This window comes from Babylonia areolata, chromosome 2 (genome assembly GCF_041734735.1).
Source record: "Babylonia areolata isolate BAREFJ2019XMU chromosome 2, ASM4173473v1, whole genome shotgun sequence".
Taxonomy (NCBI): domain Eukaryota; kingdom Metazoa; phylum Mollusca; class Gastropoda; order Neogastropoda; family Buccinidae; genus Babylonia; species Babylonia areolata.
The window spans coordinates 37,696,173-37,719,418 of NC_134877.1; the positions used below are offsets into that span (position 1 = coordinate 37,696,173).

A 23,246-nucleotide genomic window follows, 5' to 3' on the forward strand; every position below is an offset into this window, starting at 1 on the left:
AGATTTTTTTTTTTTTTTTTTTTAATCGCTTCCTGTTGTATGCTATGAACTTCTCCGTGGTTAGTGGCACAGTCCGGTGGGCAACGTGTTGTGACACATCTATACATCAAAACATTTTTTTTTTTTTTAAATAACTATATATATATATATTTATATAAGAAATTCTAGGGAGAGCTGGACAGTACAAGGTCTTCAGAGAAGAAGCCCCCCTCAGTCAAGTGTTTCGGTCCTTAACTCCTTACACTCTAAGGGGGCCGGGCCGCACCCAGGTCATGACTCATGGATGCCCTTTTACTGCCACCTTTTCTTCTTTTTTTTTTCCCCTGGTCCTTAACAGGTTCGAACCCGCGCCCCCAGGGTGGTCGCCACTTCAGGGCTGAGTCACCTTTTCTGGCAGACGTTTTAACCGCTGAGCCATCGTACGCCTAGTTTGAGTTGGGAAATCTAATCCTTTCATTCTTCCTCGACTAGATCCAGCTGGAACTCTTTTCTGCTGCTTCTGACATTGCCTTGAGAGCCCATGTCCTCTCTCTGCCAGAAATCGACAGCCGTTTCATGAGGCTGTAGGCAGATACGCCCACAAACCCTCTTGCACCAATCTCTATGGCGAGGACTTTGGCTTGGAAGCCACATTCTCTCAGGCTGCTGGCTAGACTAGCGTACTTCTCGGTCGTGTAGATGTGGGCTTCCTCCATTTTGCTTTCGTATGGCACAGTGAGCTCAATCTGAATCGCTTGTTTCGTTGCCTTGGAGTGGAGTATATATATATATATATATATATATATATATATATATATATATATATATATATATATATATATATATATATATATATATATATATATATATATATAAGCGCCTCCTTCACCATCTGGGGTGACCCGAAAGTACCAAAGAGCTGTGAGCATCTCTAAATGCTAATCCCCCCTTCCCCACGTCTGCGCAAAGGAGGTCGTTATCTTCATTTATCACAGCCATTTTCCAGACTGAACCTATGGCTCAGAGAAATTTTGTTCTTTGAAAACATGGATCGTTTCAATCCCAGTGATGCTGATATTGCTGTTACGCTTTACCAAAACAGCAATGGCACTGCTGCCCACTTCCACACAGTCCTTATCAATGGCCATTTCACCACACTCCCCGTCCATGTCTTCCTGGGTTATCTTTGAAACAAGTGACCTAGTTTTGAAAAAACTGCTACTCACTGCAGACTATTATCCTTCCAACATTGCCCAGGTGAACAGACCCCCTTTGAATATACCCACTTTCCATGTCTACTGCTTATTTCCTCCAACAATGCTAAGGGAAAGAAAGAATTTGAGTCTGACAAGAATTATTCCTCCCTTTCCCGTAGGCTCAATGTCTGTACAGTTAAAAAAAAAAAAAAAAAAGAAGCTTTTCCTCGCAAACGCTACACTGATAACCAGACAATAACAGACACACTACAAGTGCTGGTATTCTACAATATCCACACCAGTTATATCAAAGAAAAAATATCAGGAATAGCCACAAAATTTATCTACAATGTTTCTCTAATTTTGTCTTGCTTTTCTTCTTCCTTTTTTTAAAATTTTTAACAGCAAATGTGGTGCAGCGCATTAGTGATCAGCCCACATGCTTTGACACCTCACCTCATTGAAACTGCTTTGGTGGTGGTAATGGTGTGTGTATGTAGGTGTGTTTTGCTTTGTTGTTGCCACTGGTAATGGTGGTGGTATTGTGTGTGTGTGTGTGTTTGTGTGTGTATGAGGGAGAGAGAGAGAGACAGAAGGAGAGAGACATACACAGGAAGAGAGGCTGAGTGAGCGAAAGAGCTGTTCTGATGTCCAATAATCAGACAGAAACCAATAAAGAGTCATGAAGTCTTGATTGTCGTTTACATATCGTGAGTTTGTGTATAAGCATGTGTGCACACACACATAGTTCTTTATGGTTAAACAGGCAATTTTTAAAATAATATACTCATTCCAAATTAACCTGCTGGTATCACCCACACTCAACCATCAAAGCCGAGTTGTTTGATAGTATGATGGAGTTTCCATCACTCACCAAATCCAACGGGCGCAATAGTCGAGTGGTTAAAGCATTGGACTTTCAAACTGAGGCTCCCAGATTCAAATCTCAGTAATGGCACCTGGTGGGTGAAGGGTGGAGATTTTTCCGATCTCCCAGGTCAACATATGTGCAGGCCTGCTTGTGCCTGAACCCTCTTTGTGTGTATTTGCAAATAGAAGATCAAATACGCACATTAAAGATCCTGTAATCCACATGAGCGTTCGATGGGTTACGGAAACAAGAACATACCCAGCGTGCACACCCCAAAAATGGAGTATGGCTGCCGACATGGCTGGGTAAAAATAGTCATTCATGTAAAAGTCAACTCGTGTACATACAAGTGAATGTGGGAGTTGCAGCCCATGAACGAAGAACAATCTATGTGCAAATATTCATGATCGATATAAATGCACTTGCAGGTCTGACCTGAAATGAATGAAAAATATCTACCATGACGGCAATACAACATCAGCACACAATGCTGCTATGTGAGACTAGAAGATCTTCCACCTATAAACCAACAGGCCAGGATTTGAACCAAAGACTTCACAAAGTCTCAGGGTAGCAGTTAATGCCCAAAACACTAAGTTGTCATGCCAGTCTCTTCGTTGTTGAACTACCCTCCCCAGAAAAGCCAAAACTGTTAGTGCAATATGGTACTATCTATTTAGCATTAAAAAAAAAAAAAATTCTCTTTGCAACATTTGTTTAATGAAAACAGGTTTTCTTCCACAGTAAGGATACTGGACAGAGATATTAAACAATGCTTGTTTTGATTTTTTAACAATGCTTGTTTTGGTTTTCCTTTTATAATGCAGTGTGTACTGATGCATACTTGTCGACTGGTTCACTCCCAAGGAGCAAAGTTTAAAGGTTTCTGAGGTGAGAACATCACTTCCAAGCATACACAATTTGGGATACTGCTGTCTTGCTAAAATACCAGAGAAGAGAAAATCAACACCAAATGAACCAATTTAACATACAAGTTGTGCGCAGATTTTAATTCATTTTGTTTTCAGGCACAAATAGAAATGCACATACTGAGGATATACAGTCAATTGCTCAAAATAATGAAGCATGGCACTGAAAAAAAAAAGAAATTCTCACACCAGAATACACATAATTTATGCACTGTTTTGCAACTAACAATTCATTTCTCTCATGAATACCATTTTCTGTTAAATTTCACGCAGCTCATACATAAAGAAAGCGAGTTTTGTTCACTTGAAATTGTTAAGATCTTTCATAAACCGCTTAATGTAGAGATTAACTTTATTCATTCTTTACTTACTGGAAAAAAGGGTGTGTTATATTTTAATGTACATACTTTCTTAACTAACTTGAATTCATGATTATTCATGTCTGAATTTTTCACATGTTGAGCATGGAATTCTGCACCCATGTACAGACAATAAACCAGACTCGAGTCTTTGAGACCGCATGTATCACAATGACACGTGATGAAAAAACACAGTGTTATGGACAGTTACAAAAGGAGTGAAAGCTGTTTACCAAAATAAAAAACACTTTGCACCTCAACATTCCTGTGCAACACTCTCCGTAGCCATGCTTTGTAAGACAGCCTAAATCTTGTTCAAAAAACAGGTTGCACAAACACTTCAATATTTCACTTTCTTTCCAAATTCATTATTTTTCCAGGCACAAATGGGAATATGTACATTCAAGATACATCATTTCACAGATTTTACTTCATGTTTCTTGGTGGTGCCAGTCAGAATGAGAGTGATAATTCTGTATAATACTCAACTACGAACTATTTTGTCAAAAAGGAAAGAAAGGTAAAGGGACCTTAAACAAATGACAGGGCATCATGACCCACAAGATGCGTTCACTCAAACAATCAATTCAAGCAAATACTGATCATTTGAAACAGTTGTGTAACTGTGACCCCCATGAATGCTATCAAGCAAAATCATGGCTTTTGCAACTGAATTCTAATATATAATATACATTCATATTCTCTTAACCTTTTTTCCTCCTAAGACTACAGCATGAAATGACATTCAAAAAAGTATTTGAGTTTGAATTTTGATTTGTCTGATTAACATCTTCTATCTGTATCCAGACCTATCCATTCAAAACCAAACCAATGTAACCAGATAAGAGAACCTTTTCATAACAAAAATTAAAACATTCTCCATCAATGACACTTCAAATTATGCCAATGATTTCAAAGAGATTCTAAGGGGAAAAAAACATACACAATCAGATCTTTCTCATCCACCAGCACTTCTGGTAACTCCTGTAAATTCCATTCCCATTCTTTTTTTTACTCCATTTGTCAAAATGTGAATAATTACTCTTGGAGAGAAGGATGGGTTCCTCTAAGGAACTTGAGGAACATGCCAATTTCGTAACCCATCTTCTGTAAGCAGGGAGGACTATGGGGAAACAGCAGTCAAGGTGGGTGCCTTGGAAGCCCTGTCAGTGACACACCATGGTTCATCACCTTGAAGTGTCCTTTTAAAGATCTGATGAATGCTTACCCCGCGAAGATGACCAATGACTCTTGTGCTAATTATTCTCCCTGAATAGGTAGCGCCTTCAAACAATTTCATGCTAGAAATCATGCAACATATTTACGCAGTCACATATATGTACGCAGCGTTCCAAGCATGAAAATATGAGAACTAATCTGCACACTCTTAATCACTCACTCACTCTTTTTAATCTCTCTTTCATACACACACTCACACATACACATGCTACAAGGCCAACACAATGGCATCACTGATGAGCCCCTGCCCCCTCTGTCCCTCCTCCTTCTTGCCCCGATGCTGACCCGGAGGCTGGGTCCTGTCCTTCGTTGCCCTGGCTTTCTGTATCAGATGCAGATTGCACTTTGGCCTTTTTGCGATGCGTTGCCCTCCTGTATCTGTAGACACACCATCAAAATTATCATCACAGATGTCCATTGAAACCAATAAACACACTGCTGTCACAAAGATAAAATGGCTGCCCAAGTACACACTGACAGCCATATGCAATGAGGGCAGGCCACAGCGCATACAGTATTCCACACAGAGAGATACACCCCTCCACACACAGAGCCATATGAACACAAACACATATATATCTATATTCATGACTGAACATTCACAGAAACTTTCCTTTATATATATATATATATATATATATATATATATATATATATATATATATCTTGAGAAAAAAAAGCAGCTTCTCTCTTCACAAGAATTATTCACACATTGACTGAATGCATTTTTTTTGTTATTAATGCTTCAAAACAGTGACAAATATCTCAGAATATCATGAAGGTTGCTTCTGTGCGCTTATGTGTTTATAAATATGTATACACTCTGCATGAAATTATTGACACAGGAACACACACACACACACACACACACACACACACACACATGCTGTACTCTGTATGCCCATACAAAAATGACTTATCACATATAAATATTACATGTCTACCAACTATCCTGTCATAAAAAAAGATTTTGACAAGCACAACACACACACACACACACACACACACACACACATGCATGCATGCTGCAAGCTCACAACTGTTTTTCTGTCACCTAACTTCATTCACAACGTACCAGAGGCACACATAAATAACAGAATGAATAGATAAATAAATAAACCAAACTGACCTTCCAAATGTCACCATTACTTTTTTCTCTCTTAGAATCTGCATGAATTCTTGATTTTTTATTGATTAATGAGTATTCTGAGATACAATTAACATTTTGCGTATATTTACTGCCTCAGAAACATATTTTTGAAGTGAGAGTTCATATCTTCTTTACAATTCTTTTTGTTTTGTTTTGTTTGGCTTTTTTTTCTTTGTTTTTTGTTTGTTTGTTTTTTACATCAGCTCCAGGAACATCTTGATGAAAACAGCCTGCTTGAAACTTGTCAGCCAGCTTATCGGAAAAGCCATAGCACAGAAACATCCCTACTTTCGGTCACAGATAGTCTCCTCTCAAACACAGACAAAAGACACATCTGTAGTGGCATTTTTAGATCTGTCAGTGGCACCTGACACAATCGACCACCAAATTTTTATCAATCATCTTAGCACCACCTTTGGCATTAAATCTACTACTTTAAAATGGTTTTCTTCATATCTTTCAAATCGTCAACTCAAGGTTAAAGTAAAACATAGCACCTCTAATGTCATCCCTCTTATGTTTGGTATCCCTCAGTGCTCAGTCTTAGGGCCTATCTTGTTCACTTTGTACACTCAACCTTTGTCTGACATCTTCAAAAGGCACTCATTTGGTTACCATAACTATGCAGATGACACAGAATTACAAAAAGCCGCTCCTCCATCTGATTTTAAAACAGTCATTACTGAATTGGAAGCTTGTGTAGCTGATGTAAAAACATGGATGGACAAAAACAAGCTAAAGCTCAATGAAGACAAAAACGAACTCTTAGTCGTAGGAGACCTAACTTGTCTTGAGGCATCAGAAAAAGGTCCCAGTTACGTTTAGCCCTGCTTCAGTAACATTTCAAACATCAGCCAAATACCTTTCATTTTTGTGTCGCTCATGTAATTTTCATCTCAGAAAGCTAGCCTCAGTCAGACCCTACATATAAGAGAAAAATACGGCTCAGCTGCTTTCCTCTATTGTCCTGTCCATACTGGATTACTGCAATTCCACTCTTGCAGGTTTACCATATTCCTCCATCAACAGATTACAGAAAATTCAGAACAAAGCTGCACGACTGGTTATCGCCAAAAAGAAATCTGATCATGTTACACCTCTGCTGAATCGGTTAAACTGGCTTCCAACTGAGTCACGCATTCAGTGATTCACTGTAAGTTAGCAACACTCACCTTCAAACATTTTGACAAGTCTCTTTCATTGTATTTCTCTTCTGTATTGGAAACATATGAACCGCACAGAACGTTAAGATCCAGTTCTGAAGAGCTGCTTAAAGTTCCAAGGACTAATCTGAAATGAGCTGGAAATAGGTCTTTCAGAGCTCATGTTCCCCTAGTGTGGAACTCTCTACCTTCATCTCTTTGAAATTCCTCTGATCTACATTCCTTTAAGTCAGATCTGAAAACTTACCTTTTCCGTAAGCACTTTTGTTCTGGGCGGAATGGTTAAACCAAGGTATGCTTGTTGGCAAGTATCTTTGTGCTAGTATTTTTGTAGTCCTCTTTTAATGCATTGTGTATTTTATGTAGTTTCGGTCTTAGGTGTGATGTCATTTTTTCTATCTGGTTATTTTTAATATGTGTGTGTGTGTGTGTGTGTGTATGTGTGCGTGCGTGCATGTGTTTGTGAGGTTACAGTGCTCTGGTACGCGCGTGTAAGTGTGTAGGCATGTCAGTATGTCCGAACAGAATTCTATGTTAGAAATAAGAAATATTTAATGCTTATGTAATATTTTTTTTAGTGCAGTTGATATTTAATGTCAGTGTGTGTGTGTCTGTAAGGGAGGGACATTTATATATATGCGCGCGCGTGTGCGTGCGTGCGTGTTCTATGAAATGCATTTTGTTTTAATGTAAGCCTTATTTACTTCATAGCTTTTATAATCTTTAGTGTGCTTTTGCATTCATATGAACGCACTGGATGTTTTCCATTGTCAGGTAGCGGTTGATATGGTTTTTTAAGGCATGTTTATAGTCAACTATGATGTAAGGCGCTTTGAACAGCATTGGTGCTGGATATCACGCCATAGAAAAACTATGTATTATTATTATTGTTAACTTGAAATGGTGTACCAGTTTATTTTCTGACTTCCTCAGTTCATCATTCCCTTTCCAACCGCGGACTTCTGTACCCTTTCCATCTGTACACTCATGTTCCCAAACCCCTAAACTACCAGCTAACCTTAAAGTTTATTAATTGTTGGTGGGGTTTTTTTTATAAACAGCAAGTGACTACTCAATCACTCACGATTCCCACTTGCGATGGTCCAGTTTTGAGAAGTCATCTACATCATGTATGTCCTGCAGGTAATCAGACAGTTTCAGCAGCTCCCTGTCTGTCGCTCGCTTGATGTGAGCATCACGGAATGCTCGAATCTGATGTAAGACAAACACACTGTCACCAAAAAAAAACATCAAATGTTGGTCACAAAAGAAACAACCTATCAGTACGATACTTGGTTTTAGGGTTATTGTTGTCAAACACAATGCTCAGTCATCAATTCCTGTTTCAGATTCAAGGAAACATAAAAGTTCACAGACTGATCCTTTTTAAGCTACACACATATATGTGAGAGAAGTATAAAAAAAATAATAAAATAAAAAAAATAAAAAAGAGGAGGGTGTGAGGAGTTGATGCCCAACATTCACACTGACCAAAACCGCGAGTCACAGCCTACTAAATGCGGCAGGAGAGAAAAGGAAGTGGGGGGAGGGGGGGGGAGGAACAAATACATGGACATGTTAACCACACATTGGAACTGCTGCAGGACTGTAAGACAGGCAAACAATGCACATGAAGACAAAGGCATGATCATTCACGCTCACACACAAAGTGTAAAAGTATGACATGGATAGAGTATTAGAGAGGAGACAAGACAGACTGAACTGAAGAGTTCAGCAAATAATTACATTAGTACATGTATTAAAAAAAGAAAGTTATTACAAAAAAAAATGAGAATGGGGATTTAAGAAAGCATTATAATATGTAATATGGATCTCAAAGCACACAGAAGTACTCTAAAACCTTACTGTAATACCTATGTACAGAAATAAAAATCAAAGTCTAAATTCACTTTACACATTTAATAATAAAATAAACTTACTTTACATATTTCGTAACAAAAATAAAATAATGAATCTTGATTACTTCTTTTTTTTAATCAAGATTTTAAACTATCAGCTAAAGTTCATTTCTTATCTCTTTCATTAATAAACGGTTAACATAATAATCAATAAATAGATACAGCTATTTATGTTGTTATCATAACATAAATAAAAGAAAACAAATGGACTGGTATTATTTCAGCTATGTATAAACAATCACTGAAAGGACACAGCTATGTATAAAGTATCACTGAAAGGACACAACTTTTAAAGACTTCATTAACAACATTCTGATAATGCTAGTGAACAGTTTGAATATTTTCTAATGATTTTTTCCACTTAAAAACTAAAAACAAGAAAGCCTTGTCACCAACAAATCACATGTTCTTGGTGATGACAGAGTGAACAGTTCTGGTCTGTACCAGAGAGAAGGGGTCAAATAATTTTCTTTTTTCTTAAATCTCAGTTTCGCCTTGTATGACAAACTACCAAAATGAACAACATCTTTTACGTATATTAGGTTTTCATTTTCAACATTACTTTTTTTTTCTTCAACATTTCTATCAATATCATTTACCAGAAAGTTCTTATTTCACACTTCCTAAAAATATCCTCAAAAACTGAAAACATTTCACTTGAGAAAAGCAAGATGTTACCTTCTTTTTCTTTTCTTTTTTTTTTTATAGAAAATGATAATAACACAACACAAGAACCTATAACAGCCAGCACAGCTCACCCGCAGGCCGTTATTGGGATTCATAATGAAGTTTCTGCGGATGTCATCAAACATGATGGTGTTCTTCTCGCTCCACTGTGAGTACTTGCCCCAAATCACACCCAAGGGCTTCACCTGAAACACACCTGAAAAGTTCACATTCACATTTCTTTCCCTTTCCATAGGGTTTCACTTTGGCTCACACATGACATAGCTCCAAATGATGTTGGAAATGTACAATTCAGGCAAAAGTATGTTCTAGTTGTCCAATTTATCCTCTGACACTAAAACTGAGAAAAGGTTCACACTACGAATCAGGTCAACATGTACAATTCAGGTAAAAGTATGTTCTAGTTGTCTAATTTATCTTCTGACACTAGAACTGAGAAAATGTTCATACTAAGAACCAGGTCAAGTAACTTCACTTCTGCTCAGCTACTGTCCAGCTGTACTGAAAGCTAACCAAAGACATCCATGTGTTCTCAACATAATTTAGAAACATGCTATAGCAACAACTGTTTATGATAAGACCACACAATGGCCCATTACCTCAATGACTCCGTACTTGGGGGTGTGCACAGAAATCATGGCATCAGCATCCAGATGAAAGCAAATTTTGTAGTCAGGGTGAGAGGACACACCCAGCAACTTCAGTTTAGCTTCAATCCACTTCATACTGGTAGCCGCTGCAATAAACCAATAGACTATATATAATTCATATCTTTCATGGGGAACAGAAATAAACTTGCACCCCAAGCCACAGGAATCTGGACACCCATGGAGCAGTGAGAACACACTACACCTCCCAGATCTTCATAGGAGGAGCAGCCATTAATCAGAGGTATTCATATATAAAGAGATCAATTTCACTGGGTTGAGAACAGAGCAATGAAGAATAAGACTTACTCCAAAGTGTAGTATTACAACCAACAATAACTGAAATTAGTCCACATTATGAAACATTCAGAAAGAAGGGCAGTGGAATGTGAGTAAAATGTGATTCTGTGTGTATATACTAGTATATATGTGCTTGTGTGTCCTCTCTCTCCATTCTTTTTTTTCTCTTTGAATGGATAAATGGATACCTTTAAGCTTGATTCATTTAGAAAACATCTCTAAATTCAATTTCAATCTTTAAAAAGCTCTTCATGGAAATTGTGGCAAATGCTGAGAGACCATAAATACAGTAAACGTAACTTCAAGCCACACAACTGCATCACCACCAGATCTGAAAGCATTTTACTCACACCAGATGGCAATGTCATAATCCTTGTATGCAGACTTCAGAAACTCATGGAGATAAGGCCGCATTAGTTCATTGGGAGTTTCTGCTGTGGATCTGTGGTCTATGGATGAAAGATGTGAAATAATAGTATGCGGCAAGCAGTGAAATACTGACACAATAAAACATACATCACCCACCCACAAATAATCATACATTCACAACTGGCATGAAAATTACAATAGGTAAATCTCCAAAAATAAAATACCATGTAAGTTCAGCTCAGCAAATCAAAGGACAATGAAATATCATATTGTTTAATAGACAAGCTTTTTTTCTTCACTGTTTTTCAGTTTGTATCTTCAGTCTGTCTCTTCCATTAACTGATCAAATACCTTTTACATGCATCATCATAATCACCTCATTAAAAATGAATTCAATGAGACAAACAGAAAATGAGGTCATCGAAGTAGAATCAATAAACTAAATTGCTCATGACATTAAACTATGTTACTCCAGCTGCAGACATTTCTTTGAATAGGATGTACTAAACTGGCTGAAGGACTGTTCTTGTTTGGATACCTTCTTTTTTCTTGTAATATTTGGGGTGGGGTGGGGGTGGAAGTCAGAAGGCATACTAACAGTATCATAACCTACAAGGAAGATATTAAATGTAACAGGACTTATTCTTTCTCCTCAGGAGAGCTCTAACATGGGTGACAGATATAAATGAAATGCCCTCACCAAAGAGAGTGTAGTCGATGTCAAGCACAAGCAGCTTTTTGTTTTCCCGAAAGGGGTGGAGCTGAGTCACTTTGTAATCTTTCACTCGTCTCTGCACCTTGGCCAGGTATTCCTCTCTGCACCACAATGTCATTTCACTTTTCAGGTTAGACGAATCATCACCAACATTATCATCATCATCACCTTCATCATCATTACATGCAATCCTGCTGAGCACAAAGTGCAAGCTCACTGCACTTTACAATGAACATAATGAGAAACAGAGTAATACTAATAGTCATTCTAAAACTTAAAAAAAAGAAAAAAGAAGACGCAATATTTCAAATATACAGAGGATGATCACTCTGATGAAAACCAACAAATAATCCATATAGTGTACAATCACAAATGAATAACAGATTACTCTCTCTAAAGTATTGCACTCAACATCCACAAGAATATCCACACTCATATTTCACTGAAATTACAGTTAATCACAAATAAACCATCCAAAACAATTAAGCAGTTCAGTGCCTTTTAGACGTCAGCTGACATCCTGCATAAAGTGTTGCCATAGTGCCTATAAGACGTTCACTGACGTCCTGCATGTGTTCTGATATTTCTTTCACTGGAGTTTCATTCAATGAACATAAACAGACTCTGAATGTTTAGTTTGGTGTGTCAGGAATAATAATTTTTAAAAAAACATATCTAAATGATAATGATTTGCTAACTGGACCATGTGAAATGGGGGTTGCATCATGGGCAAGAAAAAAATGGTGTTGAAAACTCTGTCTAGTAAACAAAGTGATCCCAGTCAGTGGATTTACATGATTTTGCAAGCCATGTATATGATTATCTATAGCTATAATGATGGAGAAGGATCCCTCTTGTCTGATGATTGGTTTGAACAGTGCTGAAACTGACAGCCCATTTGATGCTAATTCAGTACATCCATCCAATCAGACAGTGTTTTTGAGCAGGTAGCTAGGACTGACAGAGTACGTGCAGAGAACGTTGGAAGAGGGGGAGGAGAGGGAGAGGAGTGATGTAAAAAGACAGGTCAAATAAGAGCCAGAGTGTGTGGAAGTGGGCGTGGCAGCTGGACATGAGTGAACTGTTATTTCAAAGCATACTGCCTGAAATAGACAACCGCCAATGCTCCACAATTTTCATGAAAAACAGGGTTAAAAGCACTGGACATGAAACATGTGCTTTCAGTTTTAACTCTTTTTGTCACTGAATCAGATGGCTCACTTATTTGAAGAGAAGCAAACCAGAAAAAGAACAGACACTTTAATTGGCCCAGGTGTAACCTGGAGGGAGTGGGTGTCATCAAAGAACTTAAAACTCTCTTAGCTGTCAAAAAGCTTGACTGCTCAGTTTCTGAGAACATGATTGACTTTTCATGTTGACTGAACCCACATTTGTCATTGCTGGGACAATTATTCACTTACATGTCTACACAAATTGTGATTTGTTTTCATAAACTCACTAGTAACAGCCTGTTTTTTTCTTCAACAGGTATAATCCGACAATATGCATGTTATTTCATGCTATATTTTGTTTGTTTTCTTTATCATAATCAAGATTATAGATGCCATTCTGTGGAGGTGAAAACAGACTTTCTTGTTACACAAAAATTATCATCTTCACTTTCAAATGCCTGAACAGTTTTCTACATAGTCAAACTAACTGGGGGAAGAAAGCCCAGCTTCAGAATCTACATTCATTTTCCTTCACAAAAACATTAACTTTCTTTCTGTATCTACAGTGATTTTTGTACTTTTTTTTTTTTTTTTAACTCATTACCACTAAATCCTCAAAATTCCCTGGCAAGTGCCGAAGTGGAGAGCACATTTTTTTCTTTTTTCTTCTTCTTTTTTTTTTTAATACAGAATTCCCTGGCACTGAACCAGTTAACATCTAAACAGCCAAACAATGTAAAATACTCAGGACCTACTATAGTATTATTCATATTAGGTACAGGCTTCACAGAGCAGAGACAAGGCTGCATAAACTCACTGGAATACAAAACAAGTGGAAATTAAAAAAAAATCAATGCATAGCATACGATGGAAATAAAGAATAAATTGAAAACCTCATGTGCAGTTGTAACACAGATTTTGTGTAAAACAGAATGATACTACAAAAACATACAAAACCAAAAAAAAAACACAAAAAAACCACCTTTCATTTGAAGAAGAAAACATTGGCAATTCATAACAAATCATCATAATATAAACTCTTTTCAACTTGTCTTGAGTCTCTACTGGGCAGACTGGGAGGCAGGAATGAGAAGAAGTCAGACTATAGCTGGAAACAAGCACACAAACTGAGACACACTGAACAAAATTAAAATCTGTGTCCCAAAGTGACAAACAAAACACACAGTCGCCAAATCGGTGACGGAAATGAATGAAACAAAATTACCACTGTTTAATTTGTTTACATAATTTAATTTGTTTACATTTCTGACATAGTTATACTCAATGTCTGTATCTGAATAATGATCTGGCAAACACAAAGCAAAATTTTTTTTAAATAATGATAATAAAAAATTTTTGAAGACATTTCAAATCTGTGTTTGTTCATAACACTTCATTTTTTATTCACAGTCTTGCCAGAGACCGAAACAAGGAGAACACACAATACTGACCTGTCTTCTATTGCAACAACTTCATCCTCAATGTCAAAATCATTTATCACTTCTGGCATATCTGGTGGTGGCTCTCTCACTTCTGCCTGGTTGAAAAGCAAACAAAAAACATTGATCTCTCAGAAAAATGAGTTTCTATATAGGTTCAATTTACTTCAAATCTGTTCATTTTTAGGCAAGCCAATTTAAGTTACAGATAACAGATAAGTGCTGTCATTCTAAAACTATTACAAAGACACAAGTATCCTTACAAATCACCACTACTAATGACTAGGCAGATCTGACTTTGAACTCTATCAGAACCATATCTCTGTGATTTTTTTTCCTCATTTGATGCCAAGCACCTACCAAAAGTCAAGTGTGCAACAATCTCAAATGGGAAGAGGGAACTGGAGGTGTGGAACCACACAATCAAGTCTCATCCATTTTACAGACGTATCTTTGTGAGTGTTGCTGATATAAATTTCCTTATCAACACTTCTGTGTCTGTATGTCTTGGAATGAAATGTAGACTATAGATTTGCTGTGCGGTTCTGAACCAAAATGGATCTTTGTAATGGCAGCAACATCCTCATCCACTTAAGAATCTGATGTTCTATAATGCAAATTACATAATTTTTTTCACCCTTAGTGAAACACCTCAAGCAGTGAATACAATGATTTGAATAAATTTAAATTCTACAAAGGTCTTTTACACTAACATTAAACTTATCACAAAAATAACAAACATACCTATGGGTATTCTGAACATATTTTTTTTCCTAATCTGAGGATAAAATGGATGTAAACAATGAAATATAAATTACATGAACAAATCAGTTTTATTCTGAATTTACTTATTATTTCTAAAAGTATTTAACCCTGAATCTGCAATCAGTTAAATCTATCAATGTATCAGTGTTCTACCAGTTTGTTATTGTCAGACTCAGTATATCAATATTTATTATAGTATTACCAATTACTAATTAGTCCACCAGTCTCTGTGTATCTGCAGACCTGTTAATTAATCAGTCTCTGCATATATAATCTGGTCTGGTCCCTTCAGATACTTACGATGACATGAGCCTGTGTTCCAATGAGAGTCAGCTTCATGTTTGGTTTCAACTTCATGCTGGACAACTGTGTGCTGTCATCATACTGACCTACTGAAAAGAGGAATGCAACTCAGAAGTTAATGCCACATCTTCATCATTACAAAATACAAGCCAATAAATTCAACCAGAGCAAAACAAAAACAACAACAACAACAACAACAGCAAAAGCACAGAAAACAAAATATGTTCAATCCATCGCAATTTACCTTTTCTGAGTTTTCCATTCATGGAGTCAATTGGAATACAGAATGTACTGGCGTGAACAATACTTCAAAATTTCACAGATGAGATATAAAGACTAAGAAGACAACATGAAAATGTATCAGTTATCAGTTAAATGCATTCACCACATGATCATGACATGTTATCAATAATGAATAAGTTTATTTTCTTTACACATGCTCAGTTCTAATATCTAACATGTGTACATGTTGAAGTTACTTTGTATGAATTCTTAACTAAACTCTTAACTAACTTATGATAATATGGAATCATAGCTGAAAAAAAAGGGAAAAGAAGTGCCAGTAGGAACATGCTGACATGAAGTTGATGAACTGCCGGACATCAGATGAAGACCACCACTAGTGTATATAAAAAAAAGAAAAGATACATTATGAAAAAAAATATTGTTCCACAGCACACATTTTACTCTCCCACATTTGTGTTATTCAATGTTTAAAATAACATCTTACTATTATGATTTTTTTTTTTAAATAAAAAGACAAATAAAATCAAGAAATCATTGCATTTATTTGGATCAAAACAGGCTAAAAAGATGGCAAACTTCAGATTAATAAACTGCAGTCATTTTAAAATAACATGGCCTACTCGAATTCGATTTGAAATGGAACATAATTCGAGGATGAATCTTTCTTGCTGTTGTCGCAGTTGGTGTGAAAAATGTCACGCTCAACATGAACGTAACCGCAATTTTTCTTCGGCAGCCAAGCAGGAGCCGCGATCTGCATAAGGACTGAGAAGACAGTAAAAATAAACGCAACTTTACCGGGCTAACTTACCCTTCACTTTGAATCCAGCGAGTTTCTGATGTTCAGGCAAAACACCTGTCTGTCTGTGAATTGCATTTTTGAGATCCAAAATCGTATCAGTTCCAGACAAATCAGAAATTCTGTATTCATTTTTCGAGAATTTCACAATCAAATCTCCCACTTCGGCTGCCATTTTCCTTGTTCCTGGAAACAAAAGTTGTTTGCTGCTAAACGTAGTTCCGTATCTTTGCGAATTTTCGAATCAAACTTTATCCTTACACTATACTTTATATTGAATAATAGATTTATAGATTAAAACGAAAGTTATCTTGTTTTTAGTACTTAAGAACGAGTAATAGTGGGTTTTGTTGTTGTTGTTTGGGTTTTTGTTGTTGTTGGGTTTTTTTTGTTTTTGTTTTTTTAATTCCCATGATTCAGGGGAAGTAAATCTTTCCAGGATTGACTAATCAAGTTTGCTTCCCCTTCTTATTTTGATCTTCTGCGAAGGGAGTTCAGGCACTAGGCAGGTCTGCACATAAAATTAGTGTCGACTTGGCAAATGGAAAAAATCTCCACCGTTTACCCGGCTCAAGGCGCTGTTTCCGAGAATCGAGCCCTTTACCCGCAGATTCAAAGTCCAACGCTTTAGCCACGCGCCCGTGTTATTTTTATTTTAAGAACTTGACGTTTCAAGAAATTATAGATTCTATGAGTGGACCGTACAGCGAATCTCTGTGCTAAGTTTTAACACTGACACACACACACACTGACACACGGCACACACACACACACACACACACACACACACACACACAGGGAGGCGGGGCCGGGGGTGCGGGAGGGAATGGGGGAGGGGGGGGGGTAGAACATGTGTGTGCGCTCGTGGGGGGTGGGGCGACTGCCGGGGATGGAAAGACGGCATGAGGTGTTGGGATGACTGATACAGTAAAAGATACATAAAAAGTGGCAGAGGCTACAACAGGAAGAACTACGAAAGATTGAACTAACTGAGGGTAACATATAACTATGTCGGCACGTGTGTCACAGTGTGTGTGTGTGTGTGTGTGTGTGTGTGTGTGTGGCAGGTTTCAGTTTCCGACTGTACACCAAGTTTGCCGCGTCCACGCTGTTGTTCGTGTTTTCTCGTGTAAGCAACCTACATAACCGTTTGAATGCAGTGATGGTCCATGAGTTCATCCGCAGTTCGAGTCGTCAGTTCTTTCCGTTCTTCTTCTTCTCAGTCTTCTTCTTCCATATGAGTATCCACAATCATCAGGTTGATTTCGCGATACTATTAGTATTATGGTCAAGGACCGATGCCGGGTCGGATGGTTGAAATAATAATAATAATAATAATAATAATAATAATAATAATCTCGACCCAGCCAGTTAAGACCCGTTCAGCGGGACCAACATGATGCTAAATCAGCACTGAACTCCTAAGCCTTTAAAAAATAAAATAAAAATAATAATTTAAATTTTTTTTTAAAAATCAGTAAAGAAGTTCAGAAAGTTCCTAGTAATGGAAGACTGGAACATGCGCGAGTGGAATGGCGATGTCTTTTGTCCCAGAGAAACAAAATTCGTTTTTCTTCCTCCACTGAGGCTTTTCGAAATTTATTCCCCGTCTGATTAAGGCAAAAATTGTTCTTGGTCTCGTTTACAGTATTAGGTGGAGGAAATGCCCAGATTTCTGTGGATTTGTTAACGGTTTTCCCATTAAGGAGAAGCGTGAGCAAAGGAAGCAGGGCTCACCTTCTGGAGACGTTTTCCCTTGCAACACCTGTGGGAAGTGCTGCGCATCCAGAATCGGCCTCTTCTCCCATAATATGAGGACACACTCTGACAGATAAGCCTACCTGCCTACTCATCCGTCGGCCCGTCCGACGGGAGACTCCATCAGACTCCATCATTGACACAGGAACTAGTGTTGGAGTCTAACTGAAAGCAAAATAAATGAGTGTATAGAAAAATATAGGCCTATCCCTTTCAGATATTTTCCATCAAGGAATTAATTCCAGAAGAAGTCAGTTCCACAGTCTTTGTTATATAAAATCCCATTTAAAACCTTTAAAACCTACAAGAAATTCAGGACTAAGGAAAACTATAATGCAAACGCACATATTGACTTGATTGGAAATGTACAGAGAAGATTTACCAAACAAATTATAGGGATAGGTAGTATGTCCTATGAAGAGAGACTAGACTGAAACTCCCAAGCTTGGAATATCGCAGGTTAAGGGGTGATATAACTGAGACATATAAGAATCTGCATGGACATTAAAATAAGAGCACTATACAACATCTTTTCACTTTAAAGGACAGTAATCATACCAGGGGACACCCACTAAAACTAATGAAGACATTCACCGAATCAAGCCTTTTTTCACGCTTTTTTTTTACTAACAGGGTTGTTAACTTCTGCAATAATCTGCCCAGTGAACATTGTCACTGCAGGAACACTTAACAGTTTAAGAATTTATTAGATAAACGCTGGAAGGATTATGGATTCCAAGTTAATTTCTCCATCGGAAGCTAACTATAACATTACTAATTGCGCACTCTTATATAAAGTGGGGTTGTTGTTTTTTAAGGAATAAATAAAAAGTCCTAATTGTTCAGGCAAAAGGCTGATAAAGCCTAAAAGCCATGACACTTGATATGATATGATATGCCCAGGGAGGGGACAGAAATTGCTTCCTCAGGCAGTGTGTGCCAGTCCTTGATGGTTTGCGGGAAGAATGTTTCTCGATCGCGTTTCTGAAAGTTGATATTGAGGTAGGTGGGTGGGGTGGGTATCCGATTGGGTTGGTTGGTTGTATGAGTGATCCATATCTGCTGACAGTGGATCACTCACGTCATATTTTTTGACGTCATGATGGATATCACTGACAAATTACGTAATTATGACTGTAACCATATCTCCCCAAGTTTAAGAACTCGAGCTGTCGGTGTTTTAATCACAATAACGCAGCTTTCCATCGGTCTCGTTTCTTTATATTTCAGTAAGTGAAGCAATTGGTTTCACTGGGCAGAAAAAAAATGGCTAATGTTTTCACAGCAAAAAACAAACATCCCAAGACGACTTATCTTCAAACCTACGTTCAGTGGTATGATGAGCTGTCCAAATGGCGCACCCCGAAACAACCGTACATGCCTCATACTCACTTGTGGCCGTTACCTCCCGTCAAGAGATTCCGTCCAATGCCTCAGCAGAAACCTAATGTAAGCTGTGCGAGTGAACAGTGCAACTTGCTGCTGCTGTCTGTTTGTCAGAACTGTGGACTGCAGTGTGTCTGTGTGTCACGAGCAGAGTTTTGTTTGTTTCTTCATTTTGCTAACACATACGAGTACATCTTCAGTGATTCAGACTGTGTGCGTAAGTGCTAATGTCTGCACAAAGGCCAGTGTTTCATGTCTGTCTTCTCTCTCTCTCTCTCTCTCTCTCTCTTTCAGTGTCGGGTTATCTGTGCTTTGTGATACTGAGTGAAATGCTGGTAATGCACGCTGTGAAAACAAATCAAACGGGGAAATAATCATGGCCCTTCACGAGGCAATCATTCTGCCAAGGAAAAATAAAAGTTAGTGTTGCTTCGTCGCCTAATTAACAAACTGAATCCTTTTATTTATAATAATTTCTTAAGCGACACTCGTGGCGGCCAGCGTAGGTATACATGTCCTGACGGTTTCATTGTTATCAAAGGTGGCGACCAATGCATGGCTTCTAAAGAGTCTGTTCGTTCGTGTTTTCCTGGTGTGCGGCCTCCCAGAAATAATACTACCTCACATGCTGGAAAAACAAAAGATGAGAACACACCTAACAATAACGACCACGATTATTATGATGAAGCCTGGGCCTCTTTGCCATTAACGAAGATGTACAGGGCTTATACGTTCAGCGATTGCATGTCTGCATGTGCTAAAATGTTTCAGATATTATAAGATGTCAGTTTTGTTATGTGTTAGTTGTTTATTTCTCTTTGACGATACCAGATAAGAATTTGAACACGCTTATGTGCTGATTAACTGAACAGTATCAGTATCAGTAGCTCAAGGAGGCGTCACTGCGTTCGGACAAATCCATATACGCTACACCACATCTGCCAAGCAGATGCCTGACCAGCAGCGTAACCCAACGCGCTTAGTCAGGCCTTGGATTAACTTGTCCTCAGTTAATTTGTCCTCAGATCCAGTGGTACAGCTACCCGATTTCAAACGGTCATTCACTGTGAAAACAGATGCTTCTTCTACTGGATTGGGGGCAGTTTTGATGCAGCGTGATGATGATGGAGTATTTCATCCCATCATTTTTGCGAGCAGGAAGTTGTTGGATCGAGAGATGCGCTACTCAACCGAACTCAACTTGATTAACTGAACAATTACAGTATGAGTGGAAAAAAGATATACATATATGATTATTGTATCAGAGTCGGCCTGTTGCAGGAACCAGAACCTGACCGAGAGAAGGTTCATGAACGACGAGGGCTGAAAACACCGGAGCAGGCTTTCGACCTTGGTAATATCATCCATAATGTAATCATTATCAGGGAATTAATATCACACTTTGTGCTTCCAGTTCATGTGGGTATCTCTTCCACACGTGAATAAAAACAAAACAAATGATGAGAGAGAAATGTAGGTGAGCTGGCCTTGTTAGGTTTGTGTGTGTGTGTGTGTGATGTGAGTTGTTGATGCCGACGGAATTGCTGTGTGTGTGTGTGTGTGTGTGTGTGTGTGTGTGTGTGTGTGTACATATATATATATACAAACACGCACACACACAGAGCAATTCCGTCGACACCAATAACTCACATCACACACACACTTGATATATCTATATATCTGCATATATATATATATATATACATACATATATATATATATATATATATATATATGTGTGTGTGTGTGTGTGTGTGTGTGTGTGTGTGTGTGTGTAAGTTGCTTACGTCGTGCCTTTGCTTACACACACACGCACACACACACACACACACACACACATATATATATATATATATATATATATATATATATATATACATATATATATATATATATATATATATATAAAATCAGAGACACGCAAGCAACTTCACTTTGCAAACTCTATACATACACATAATGTGCGTGCGCACGGACGCACGCACACACACACACTGACACATCAAGAATAACATAGCTTTGTTGCACACAGGTTACAGGCATTTTCATCGGGACCCTTCCAAAAAGAAGCTTCGTGTCTTAGGTGGGTGAGTTTCCGTCTTCATTTTATGTTTTTGCCATATTTTTGTGTTTGTGTGTGTGTGGTAACCAATGAATATTCTTCAAATGTGTAGCGTAGAGTTATCAAACACAGGCCATGAACTTTATTTTGTATTCTGTTATCTCTCTACAGTTAACATTTCACACACACACACACACACACACACACACACACACTAGAAGATTTGCATGTCATCTGTATCAAGGCAAAGCAATGAAGTTATTGTCACTTGAACATTCCTTCACTTCTCTGATTTTCATTGTCTGACACCGACATTGTTTCATTTTAATAATCAATATGTGTGTGTGTGTGTGTGTGTGTGTGTGTGTGTGTGTGTGTGTGTTGCAGACGCGACGACGAAGCTTCCATATCCTCTGATCACAGAGTTTAGGGTGCAATTCCAGGATCCGAAGCATCTCCCCGACCTGATCGTCAAGCAGAACATAGCGCGCTACGGGCTTCCCACCGACAGACGGGCCGCCTTTGGCATTGGTAAGTAAGGGGAACGTATGTCTGGTTGGATGGAATAATGGATGCGTTTTTGTTTTTGTGTTGTTGTGTTTTTTTTGTGTGTGTGTTTTGTTTTGTGTGTGTGTGTGTGTGTTTTGTTGTTGTTTTTTTTAGTAATGTGTTGATCCGTAGTTTCTGTCATGGCAAAGTTGTGTGTGTGTGTGTGTGTGTGTGTGTGTGTGTGAAACAGAGAATGTACGTCAGTAGAACTCGAAATTAATATCTTTATTTGCAGAGAAAGAGAGAGAGAGTACATACGTATTTCTTGCTAATTTGTGTGAACATGGCACGAATAAAGTAATTTTGAGTAGCGCAAAGTTGCTGAATTTTAGTTTCAGAGAGAAAAAAAAATCGCTTTGATAGCTTTCAGCTGATTATGGGTTGTATTTTTTTAAATGATTATTTCAATAATTTACAGCTCAGTAAATTACACGGGGAAATCAACAGGGCTGATCAAGAATGCTGTGTGAAAAAAAAGTAAACACGCCTAAAATAATGATGACGGATAATAATAAAGATGATGATTAAAGGAAAAAAAAACAAAAACAAAAAAACCCCCCAAAAAACCACTACCATTATTGTCATCGTCACCGTCACCATAACTGTTTAGGTGGTGGTGGTGACGATGATGGTAAGCGTACATAGACGCAAGAGTAGGCAAACATTTGTACTAAGCGAACATTAAATAATTGGCCCGAAGCTTCTTTCCTCAATCATATAGGCCTATGCATCCTGACTAGTATGACAAGGCAATAGAAGCCATTTAAACCATAACACCCAGTCCGAATTCGACGGTGTTTTGATGTAATGTGTACTATAATCACAAAACACATTCAGGTGTCCGTCCAACTGAAAGCAGGAAATTTGTGTTCCGACACACAGAATGGTGACTGTTTTCATCTGATCAAAGTATCAATTTTCACACTTCATTTTCAATATTAAGGAACAGACAAATCAATACGAAGGGATGAGACGAGAGAGGGGTTTCTGGTGAACTGAGTGTAACCGAACAGATGGAGGGTGGTATCAAAGATGAACATTTGAAATAATTAACTCACAGTTAAAGAAAACTACTCAATGAACTTTGTAATAGGGAAGTTTAAGTTTAATAATAGAAACAACCGATAACTGAACGTGGAAAAAGTAGGAACCATAAACGTTCACAGTGACTGTAGATGATGTAGGTATACTTTCATTTCGCTCTGTCTCTCTCACTCCTTTTTTTTCGTTGTCATTGTTGTTGT

At 37.9% G+C, this 23,246-nt stretch overlaps 1 protein-coding gene across 2 annotated transcripts; it reads right to left on the minus strand.

Moving 5' to 3' along the window:
* Window positions 1–3,035: 3,035 nt before the first annotated feature.
* Window positions 3,036–16,428, minus strand: LOC143300934 (ubiquitin-like domain-containing CTD phosphatase 1). Of its 2 annotated transcripts, none has more exons than XM_076614879.1 (9): window positions 16,260–16,428; window positions 15,200–15,288; window positions 14,147–14,232; window positions 11,509–11,624; window positions 10,790–10,888; window positions 10,092–10,228; window positions 9,564–9,677; window positions 7,971–8,098; window positions 3,036–4,951 (listed from the first exon to the last, which is right to left on the minus strand). In XM_076614879.1, the coding sequence occupies exons 1-9, from the start codon at window positions 16,420–16,422 to the stop codon at window positions 4,804–4,806; spliced, it is 1,080 nt and encodes a 359-aa protein (XP_076470994.1). In that variant the 5' UTR covers window positions 16,423–16,428; the 3' UTR covers window positions 3,036–4,803. The 2 variants fall into 2 exon arrangements, with proteins under 2 accessions (XP_076470994.1, XP_076471002.1); XM_076614887.1 differs by having other exon boundaries at window positions 15,200–15,291.
* Between the last annotated feature and the right edge of the window lie 6,818 nt (window positions 16,429–23,246).

What these genes read in the sequence shown, in the direction of transcription:
- LOC143300934 (XM_076614887.1), bottom strand. Translation starts at nt 16,422, where the DNA reads ATGGCAGCCGAAGTGGGAGATTTGATTGTGAAATTCTCGAAAAATGAA. An exon ending in CGCTGGATTCAAAGTGAAGG is followed by an intron (nt 15,292 to 16,259) that starts GTAAGTTAGCCC and finishes TCCTCTTTTCAG; the next exon opens with TAGGTCAGTATGATGACAGC. An exon ending in GAACACAGGCTCATGTCATC is followed by an intron (nt 14,233 to 15,199) that starts GTAAGTATCTGA and finishes CTTTTCAACCAG; the next exon opens with GCAGAAGTGAGAGAGCCACC.